Here is a 10,760-nt window from a genome sequence, read left to right on the forward strand (position 1 = left end):
GTACCATCTACAAGATGAGCGTGGAGCGCGTTGTATGCTACGCCTGTGGCGTTTGGTAGAAAGACACCGCCAACGTCTGTCAGAGTAGGGCACTACTCTCGATCCAGCATCCCGCTGCTTTGCGGATCACGCGTGCCTGGTCTTGGCCGGGCTGCTCCCATTGCCTCTGGTAGTCAGCCAAGAGGCAGCCTTCTACAGAACAACGGTGGAAGGTAGAGAGGCCATGCACATGCATTGTAATCGGAAGTACCCGATCAGACTTAGGCGTCAGACAGACGTGCTAAAGATCCATCCTGCCCTTAGGATTGGACTCGATTGGGAAGTCGGTGAACCGACTAGTACTGGTGTTGAAATATACACCGATGGCTCAAAGGACGGCAGCTTAGTAGGCACCGCATACTGCGTCTTTTCCGACGGAGTTGAAGTGTACAGCAGAACTGTCAGACTGAACGAGGAGGCGTCCGTGTTCCAGGCAGAACTGGTGGCCCTGGAGGGGGCGTCCCAGTGGATCCTACTACACCCGGGTCCTGAGCCGGTCACGGTTTACTCAGATAGCCAGTCGTCGTTACAGGCTTTAAGCGACGGGTACCATCGTGACCCATTGGTACACGAGATCAGAGGTAGGGTACTGAGGGCGAGGCACGAGCGACACGTTGCCCTGCGGTGGGTAAGAGGCCACACCGGTGTCCTGGGCAACGAACGGGCCGATCAGCTGGCAAAGGCGGGAGCCAGTGGCCCATTTGTTACGAGGATGGTAGACCCCTCGACTACATACATAAAAGGTACTCTACTGCAGAGATTGATGATAAGCTGGTGAGAGAGCTGGACTCTAAGTACAGTAGGCAGATCAACCTACGCCTTCGTGCCTGTAGTTGGCCTCACTCCGATAAGTTGTTGCTCGTTATCGACTCAAGTCCTAACTAGCCACGGGAGGTTCCCCCACTTCAAGTCCAAATTCGGACAAGGAGATGGTAGCTGCCCCTGTGGTAGTCCTCGTGGCGACGCGAGGCATTACGTACTTGACTGTCCCCTAACAAGGGACTTCCGCCTAGGGGCGGACCAAGTTGACTGGTCTAAGCCCCCTGAACAAGTACTTCGAACGCTAGCAGCTAGTAAAGGGAACCTAAAGAAACTAAAGGAATTGATGGGAAAAGTCATAGATCTTCTTGATCTATAAAACTAGTTGGCTTATTGGGTCCTCCCTCTGGGGTAAGGGCCCCGCTGTCCGCATACCTACTATATGTAGGTATTAGTCTGAGTATCCTATATTTATGTGTGAGTTACAAAATGTTTAGTGATGTGGACCAAAGTGCAGTACAGGCTGCACATACAAAAGTTATGCCAAGTTAGTGAGCTGGGCCGGGGTGCAAACGGGAGTCCGAATGATGCATCATAGGGCCCAGCTATGACGTCCCTGTCTACCGTGTCAGGTACCGACCAGTCGATGAACAAGGCATAGTCTCTTTAAACCCTGTGGTGCCAATAGGCAGGGCAGGGCAAAGAGTTCCTTATGAGACTGCAGAGGTGTCAGTAGACGCCTCTGTCCCTGTCTCCTCTCCCATTGTCCTGCCGGAGGCCCAAGCTGCCCCTATGGTCGTTGAAGAAGCAGTCCCAGTCCCAGCTCCGATTGTAGAAACTGGTGATAGAAATAAGTTAGTGAATAAGGTAGAAGAGGATAGCTCTGAGTTAGATAGTAGGAAGCGGTCCGTAAGTAGTGTAAGGACTAGGAGTAAAACTAGTCGTAAAACTAGTGTAAACGGGAGAGAAGGAGAAACCAGCAGTGATGAGTCTGCTGCTGGAGGATCTGACTCAGGGATGGAAGGCAGGCCCAGTAAACGGACCTGCCATAATAGATGTAAGAAAAAGAAAGCCAGGGCTGGCAAGTCCTCCGACCCAAGTAAGGAGGAATACTAACCCACTAACTATAACGTGTCTTTCAAAATACGTTTAGCAACCCTTAACTGTAATTGACTTCGGTCCATTCCCCGCCAGCTTTTTGTTGCTTCCCTTTTTGCCCTCCTTTCAGCTAGACATTCTAGCACTGCAGGAAACGTATTTTGAAAACATGCAAAGAGTTAGGACCTTTAGGCCTAAGATTAGGGGCTATAATAGCTATTATAGCTTCTCCAGGGGCAAGAGTGGAGGAGTAGTGCTCCTCGTCTCCTCCAGTATCACAGTCCAACAGTTCATCACAGATAGTGACGAACAGATAGTTTGTTTAGATATTGTTAAAAACAAAAAAAAACTGTTAGGGTTGTTTGTATTTATGGCTCGACTAGGCCTAGCTTACGTTCGGACTTCTTCCAAATTCTTGGTAGCTATTTAGCAACCAATAGGGACATTTTTGTCTTAGGTGATTGGAATGTGATCCTCCGTCCTGAAGACAAGGAAGGAGGTAGCTGGTTCCCTGATAGTACTAGAAAAAAACTTGAAGACCTCTTGTGTAACTTTGCCTTAAAAGATGTGCAGCTTGCTGTTCTGCCTGGCAACTCTATCTTTACATGGTGTAACGCTGATGGGTCTATAAAGCCAAGGTTGGATAGAACGTACTCTAACATCCCATCTTCTGCTTCCGAATTTTCTGTCATACCTCTCCATTTCCAGGGTAATCGGTTCTCGGACCATTCTCTGGTAATGGCAACTTTCAACCTATCCTGCTCTTCAAAACGTAACCGCTTCCGCCTCACCCCTGAAATTCTTAGGGATGAGGAATTTCTGTCACTAGTGGACAAGCTACTAACAAGCATGCTTTCGCTATCCACTGTCAGCATAGAGGATTGATGTCGGTTTAAGGGGGAGGTCCTCCAACTTGCCCGCTCCACCGATAGGCGCCTTCGCTGCAAGAGACATTGTTGACTGCGGCTTCTTCAACGCTTCTTGTCTGACTGTCGCTGCAGCAAGGACAACACTGGGTACACATTGAAGGTCTCGTCAAGCAGGCTTCTGCCAGCATCTCTGCCCTTTTAACAAGTAGATTCAAATAAGCCTATGAGGGGTACAAGGTCTCTTGCCTTAATACTCCGAGGCGTTTCGGCCGTTATCGCAATGATAAATCTAAATCTAATGTCTCCTCCATTCTAAAGCACAATGGCACCTTAACTTCTGATGACCAAGAAATTACCGAGATGTTCTTTCAGCACTTTTCTCAGTTACTCGCTCCTACTCGTGTCAACTCTTCTCAATGGGAAGACATGACAAGAGCAATTCCTACGGCTTACCTTCATATCCCTTTCCGCATCTTTTTTCTCAGGATTCAGTGAAATCTGCATTTTCAGCAATGCATGCAGGCAAATCTCCTGGACCTGATAACTTACCAGCCGAGTGCCATAGAGTCTTTTCCAATAAATTGTCCTCCCTTCTCCCAATTGTTTATAAATCTCTATCCCCTGAAGACCCTAGTATTTCTAAATTCAACTTGGGTCAGCTCTCTGTTCTGCCCAAGTTAGTCAACTGCACTACTGTCCATGATTTTCGGCCCTTAACGCTCACCAACGTAGACTATAAGATCTACGAGCGCATTATTTACAATAAAATTGGTTCCGCCCTGACCCCCAGTATTGTTAACACTCAAACAGGAGGTGTTCCCAATAGGTGTATCTTAGATAATTTAAGCTTTATTAGGTTACTTAGCGAGTATTGCTCCAACAGGAAATGGCCATTAGCTCTGCTTTCGATTGATCAATAGAAAGCTTATGACCGTGTAGACAACGGTTTTCTTTGGCACGTTCTCAAAAAATATAGTATACCTGACGAGGTACTTTTGGCAATCCAAATTATGTATCGTAAGGCTCATTGCCGTATCAATATTAATAGCCATCTCTCTGACCCCTTCCCGCTCGGTAAGGGAGTCAAGCAGGGATGTCCTCTGTCCATGTTTCTCTTCTCCCTTAGTATCAAAACCCTCTTGGATGAGATACAAAGATACTTCAGTATCTCAGGTTACCCTATGCCTGGATACTACAAAAATCAGACTACTATAAGTTCGTGGCCCATGTGGATGACTTCACATTCTTTGTGAAAGACAACTGGGCTATCTCCAGAATTTTTTGCCATTTTGACAGGTACTGTCAGGCCTCTGGAGCTGTCATTAATAAGAGGAAACCTTCCTTTCTGCCTCTTGTTGGTTTCATCTCTTTACCTGTGTCTTTCTCTGACATCCCTGTGAGCAGTAGGGTTAAGATTTTAGGTATATACTTTGGTGCCGACTCGGCCAAACATAACTTAAAGGAGATTAAAGTTAAAATTGGGGATAAAATTTCCATTTGGACGGAAAGCTCTCTTTACTTTCCAAGTAGAATAGCTGTCTACAAAAACATCATGTTTGGTATTTGTGTCTACTATGCCTCTGTTTTCGGCCTGGACGCAGGCTTTAGGCATATTAATCGTCTCCTTTTTCGTTTTGTCTGGGGCAATAAACCTGAATGGGTTAGTAGAGAAATAATGTATAATACCAGAGCAAACGGTGGCTGGGCTATGTTTGAACCCACCCTCTTCTCTGCTGCTACCCAAATTAGGCAGCTGGTCCTTGCCCTTACTGCCCGCGATCACCCGGTAAGTAAGCTGTATAGCTTCTTGGGTATCGCCTTAAGTTACTTTTACCTGATTACAAGGTAAACCTCATGCCCAAGGTGCTGGATCCACCACCCTTTGTGAAAGTATGGTACACACACCCTACTCAGTCTCTCCCAATCTGGGAATATTCCTTCGAATAAAACTAAGGCTTGCGAAATCTATCGCCACCTTAGGCCCGATACCTTGCTATCCCTCTGTCCATTAAACACTCAGGCCTCTATTGACTGGGCCACTGTTTGGCGCAGATGTTTTGATGGGCTTATTCCCGAACACTGCATCGAACTACAGTAGAGGTTACTGCATAATGCACTCTCCACCAAAGTTAAGCTCCGGTCTATCAAAGTTTACGTTGTGAGTGAGAACTGTCCAATGTGCAATTTTTCGCCTGAAACGGCAGCACATCTCTTTTACTTCTGTAGAGTTGCAAGGAAGATTTGGAGTTGAATAACTCCCCTCTTTGGTCTGCCCTTTCTGTCACATGAGAACGTTGTTCTTCACATCCTTTTTAGCAAAGGCACTGTATCTCCCTATGTGATTAGTCTCCTAATCCATATGGCTAAACACGAGATATGGTTGGCCAGGTGTAGGAAGGTGTTTGATCACAAACACACCACCCACTGCCTCTATCGTATCAAAATCCGCGAGGCTTTAGCTCGCAAGCTGCTCTCAGACTTTAAATCTTTGTCATGGGCAAATTTCAATTCTCTATGGGATACCCCCAACCAGATCCTCTGGACCAGGAAGGACGGTAAACCAATTCTTAACGATTTATCCTCTTAAATGCACAATAGCATGTAAGATAGAATAGTTAAACTTTTAAGTCCTCTGTTTTGTCTTCTTTGAAATGTGGACTACACCCTTCTGCGTGTTGGTCCTCCACCTTCCTTTCAACCTGTCTGTTCCCTGTGTCTTCTCCTATACAAAACTAGTTGTTTTTTCTTTTTTGGCGGTTTCTGCCCAGTTCCTGTTTATCCAATGATTCCCTTGTCACCTGTTCAATAAGATAGGATACTGTCTTTTCCAGTCTTATGGCCGTTGACTCCCTTGCCATACTGGCTTGTGTGACGAGGCAACAACCACTGTCATATTTCTAGTAGTCTCTTCTATCCTCGCAGCACAGAGAACGGCCTTACATTCTAAGGTGGGGGCTCCGTGCAGCGAGGAGGTACTGTTTCAAGGATTAGAGAGTTACTGAGGATGCGGGTGGCTGCCTTTTGTCACTTCGCAGGGGATTATTTCCCCCCATATAACATTTATGAAAATCAGTATAATACTAACACTTCCATCTAAATATATTTCGATGGAAGTGTCAGTATTACAGAAATACAACTGTATTAACGCGTTCTTGCGTATACAGAAATGTAGGAAACAGGATAATATACAGGGTGGGCCAACGAGAAGGAAACGGCAGAGTTATCGAGTTCGTCCAAGCAAATCGCTCGGACAGGTCAATTTTATTCTCAAGGGAAACATCTGCAATAAAGTTTTTGCGATTCTGAATACAACAGATAACAAAAATTTTTAAAAACTCTGTTTAGTTAATAAAAGAATGAATAACATTTATTTCAGAAAGAGGTAACACAAAAAATTTTTTAAGCTGGACCGCATATGCAAGGAAAAAAATAACACATTATCAGCCTTAATTTTATGATCTATCTGTTTCCAGATGTTCTTTTTTGTAGTGTTCACATTAAGCTTGACCACTTAATAATCTTAAATTCTGATTGAATTATTATTTGTTTATTATAAATTTTGTACAACATAATTATTATGGTTTACACAATTGCTGAAAGGGTAGAAATAGTAACTCTTCATTTCAGAAATCGCGAAAATGCTTATCTTACTGCAAATTCATTTAATCCAACGCTATCAAAACAAATATTGTAATGCAAAATATGTTCTGGAGTTGGTTCAAAAGTTTCAGTTAACGGATTCTGTGGCTAACAAAAGACGCGACCCCAGACGTCAGGGGCGGACTAAGGCCTAGGCAACCTAGGCATGTGTCTAGGGCCCGTAATTTTTGGGGCCCGAAAATTAGGTTTTTAATTTTTATAATTAATTTTTATTTTAATTTAACAGAAAAACGTGATATTGATAATTATTGCTGAAACATATCCAAATTATGCCGAATCGTTGATTGATAAAGTCGACAAGTGTGGACAAGCGTTCTCATGCTTATGCATCCACGCCCTCGAGCGTTGACTTGTGTAAATACGATTGAGCCTCGCGCTACAGTGGCTAGAATATATAGTGTGTCGTTCGCTATTTTATTCCTACAATACATTAGGTTCTCGTTTTTATGCCTCACCAGAGGGCACTCGAATCGGTTGTAATGTTACTTAGATCAGTTTACATAAAGCATTTTCAGTGGTTTTTCGTTTGTTTTTGACTTTGTGTAGAACGATTTTCGTCCCATTTTTGAAAAAAAAAAAAATGTCTGAAGTTTATAAAAATAAGAATTTACAAAGGCATTGNTATCCAAATTATGCCGAATCGTTGATTGATAAAGTCGACAAGTGTGGACGAGCGTTCTCATGCTTATGCATCCACGCCCTCAAGCGTTGACTTGTGTAAATACGATCGAGCCTCGCGCTACAGTGGCTAGAATGTATAGTGTGTCGTTCGCTATTTTATTCCTACAATACATTAGGTTCTCGTTTTTATGCCTCACCAGAGGGCACTCGCTTCGGTTGTAATGTTACTTAGATCAGTTTACATAAAGCATTTTCAGTGGTTTTTCGTTTGTTTTTGACTTTGTGTAGAACGATTTTCGTCCCATTTTTGAAAAAATAAGAATTTACAAAGGCATTGTTTTGTACCTGGTTGCAAAACTGGAAATAATGTAAAGGAGAAACGTACATTATTTTCGGCCCCAAAAGACAAAGAGCTTCGAAAAAAATGGAGTAAGTTAATTCCTCGCAGTGACAAAATTTTTTATGAATATTATTGTGTTTGCGAGCTTCATTTTGATGAGCAGTTTATTGAACGGAAGTTTAAACATATAATTAATGGTAAAGAAGTTACAATTCCTAGAGATTGTCTTAAACTTGTGTCAGATGCTATTCCAACTATCTTTCCAAATTTGCCTATTCCCCAGAATTAGGATATAAATATTTGATGACAGCAAGATTAAGTCAAAATAAGTTGGAAAATCTCTTTAGTATCATTAGACCAGGGCCGTGCAGTAGATTTTCTAAGTATGATGCAAGTCTTCAAAATGCCGTCCCTTATATGTTTTTTTGCCACCCCTTATATAAATTATTAGTCTTATATAGGCTATAATTATTATTATTTGGTGTATCTTACCAGGGCCATGTGGTAGATTTTCTAAGTATGACGCAAGTCTTTGAAATTCTGCCCCTTATATGTTTTTTATGTTGCCCCCTCGTGGTGCCGCCTAATGCGGCTGCATCTCTGCATCAGACAATCCAAGGGTTGTAATGACCATCGTAATCCTGATGAATTTTTAACTATTGTGGAAAGTTTGAGTTTTTACAATTTAGCTAAAACACCAAGAAATGGCAATACTTTTCCCAATATTATTAGCTGTTTAATATATCCAAAACAGCAATTTATGAAGAATGATCAGTCCAGATTTTTTAGAATTGACAATTTTCTTGAAAGCAAAAAATTATTAAAGACTAATGAATATTTAAAATGTGAGAAACTAGAACATTCAGATATTATTCATCAACACAGTAATTTGCAATTAATTTATTATATTTCTGGATATGTGGTAAAAAAGTTTTTACCAAAAACATCCTGCACTGATTGTAAAAAGTGTCTTGATGCAAAATCTATTAATGCAACTGATATACATCCAGAATGTGCAGGATTTACAAAGGAGTTTGATAAAGGAGGATTGATATATCCTTCAATGCCACTATTTTATCTTATATGTGATATCGAAAATTTATTTACAGAGTGTTTTAGTTTCAACAAATTACATGAAGAGAGTATACTTGATATTTTATCTAATTTAGGAAATAAAAAGACAAGATATGTAGGTTGTGATATTCATAAACTTGCTTTAACTGAAAAAATTGTAAGATTTTATATTATAACGAGAATGCATTTTTATTTGAAACAAATACAGAAATGTCAGGAAGAAAAAAGAAAAAAACAATAATATTTAAAAATAAGACATACAAAATAAATTCATTAAAAATTTTTTAGTCAGAAATAAAAATATTTTCATGTTAATGTGTGTATCAAGTTTTTTAATCCATTACAATTATAATAATACTGAGTTAATATTGATTTATTAACATATTACTAATTATAAAGTTAACGAATTAATGTTTTCTTCGACAGTTTAAATACTGTATTGCTATAAAGATGAAACTCTGACATAATTTAAGTGCGAGATAATTTAGAACTTCTATAAAAATAACTTCAATTATATTAAATATAAAACTTATTTTAATTTTATAGAAATAATTAATGTTTTAAAAACGCGGGATTTCTGATTCTACTATAATGGCGAAAGTATAATTATTCTGTGGCGAGGATAGAGTTTTAGCTCCATTGCTATGAATGTAAACAACATCAGTAGTGACAACAGTGCCTCTAGTGTAAAGCGCTTATCTCGAACCTGTTTTTAGACACGAACGACACACTATATATTCTAGCCACAGTACTCGCGCCTTTACTATGCACTTGTTTAAAAAGTCAAACGTAGCTATTTGAAATTTGTGTCTCCTGAACGTATTGCATCTTATGTGAGTTATGATTGAAAATTGTGCAATTAAGACTTAAGTACCTAGACTTGATTGCAAAAATATTGTTTTGGATTCATAGTTAAAACTCTTAGTTGACCAGGGTGTCTATTCGTAGACACCCTATTTTATTTTTAAATTCACCAGGGTGTCAATTTGTAGACACTTTGTAAAAATTCGAAAATTTAAAAATTTTTTGCCAACAGATGCCAGCACTTGACGGTAACGTCTTCTATACAGTCTGTTTCACATATTTGCATCCAGGTGTCGTNACATCAGTAGTGACAACAGTGCCTCTAGTGTAAAGCGCTTATCTCGAACCTGTTTTTAGACACGAACGACACACTATATATTCTAGCCACAGTACTCGCGCCTTTACTATGCACTTGTTTAAAAAGTCAAACGTAGCTATTTAAAATTTGTGTCTCCTGAACGTATTGCATCTTATGTGAGTTATGATTGAAAATTGTGCAATTAAGACTTAAGTACCTAGACTTGATTGCAAAAAGATTGTTTTGGATTCATAGTTAAAACTCTTAGTTGACCAGGGTGTCTATTCGTAGACACCCTATTTTATTTTTAAATTCACCAGAGTGTCAATTCGTAGACACTTTGTAAAAATTCGAAAATTTAAAAATTTTTTGCCAACAGATGCCAGCACTTGACGGTAACGTCTTCTATACAGTCTGTTTCACATATTTGCATCCAGGTGTCGTCTTGTTGACCTATAAAACCGTTAGTAGGAATTTTTGAAATTCACTNACTGTATCTCCCTATGTGACTAGTCTCCTAATCCATATGGCTAAACACGAGATATGGTTGGCCAGGTGCAGGAAGGTGTTTGATCACAAACACACCACCCACCGCCTCTTTCGTATCAAAATCCATGAGGCTTAAGCTCGCAAGCTGCTCTCGGACTTTAAATCTCTGTCACGGGCAAATTTCAATTCTCTATGGAATACCCCCAACCAGATCCTCTGGACCTGAAAGGACGGTAAACCAATTCTTAACGATTTATCCTCCTAAGTGCACAATAGCATGTAAGATAGAATAGTTTATGTTTTAAGTCCTCTGTTTTGTCCTCTTTGGAATGTGGACTCCACCCTTCTGCGTGTTGGTCCTCACCTTCCTCTCGACTTGTCTGTTCCCTGTGTCTTCCCCTATACAAGACTATATGTTTTTCTTTTTTGGCGGTTTCTGCCCAGTTCCTATTTATCCAATGATTCCCTTGTCACCTGTTCAATGGGATAGGATACTGTCTTTTCCAGTCTTATGGCCGTTGACTCCCTTGCCGTACTGGCTTGTGTGACAAGGCAACAACCACTGTCATATTTCTAGTAGTCTCTTCTATCCTCGCAGCACAGAGAACGGCCTTACATTCTAAGGTGGGGGCTCTGTGCAGCGAGGAGGTACTGTTTCAAGGATTAAGCAGTTATTGCGGATGCGGGTGGCTGCCTTTTGTCACTTCGC

The 10,760-nt window shown here is 41.0% G+C and overlaps 2 protein-coding genes across 2 annotated transcripts; both read left to right on the forward strand.

The window, feature by feature from the left end:
• The first annotated feature begins 229 nt into the window (after nucleotides 1-229).
• LOC111626425 (ribonuclease H-like) lies at nucleotides 230-817 on the forward strand. Its single transcript, XM_023369798.1, has one exon. The coding sequence runs from the start codon at nucleotides 230-232 to the stop codon at nucleotides 815-817; it is 588 nt and encodes a 195-aa protein (XP_023225566.1).
• A 7,155-nt stretch (nucleotides 818-7,972) lies between these two features.
• Nucleotides 7,973-8,701, forward strand: LOC111626435. The gene has a single exon (XM_023369806.1). The coding sequence runs from the start codon at nucleotides 7,973-7,975 to the stop codon at nucleotides 8,699-8,701; it is 729 nt and encodes a 242-aa protein (XP_023225574.1).
• Nucleotides 8,702-10,760: the final 2,059 nt, after the last annotated feature.

This window comes from Centruroides sculpturatus, unplaced genomic scaffold (assembly GCF_000671375.1).
Source record: "Centruroides sculpturatus isolate CEXI.00-Female unplaced genomic scaffold, Cexi_2.0 scaffold203, whole genome shotgun sequence".
NCBI classification, from domain to species: domain Eukaryota; kingdom Metazoa; phylum Arthropoda; class Arachnida; order Scorpiones; family Buthidae; genus Centruroides; species Centruroides sculpturatus.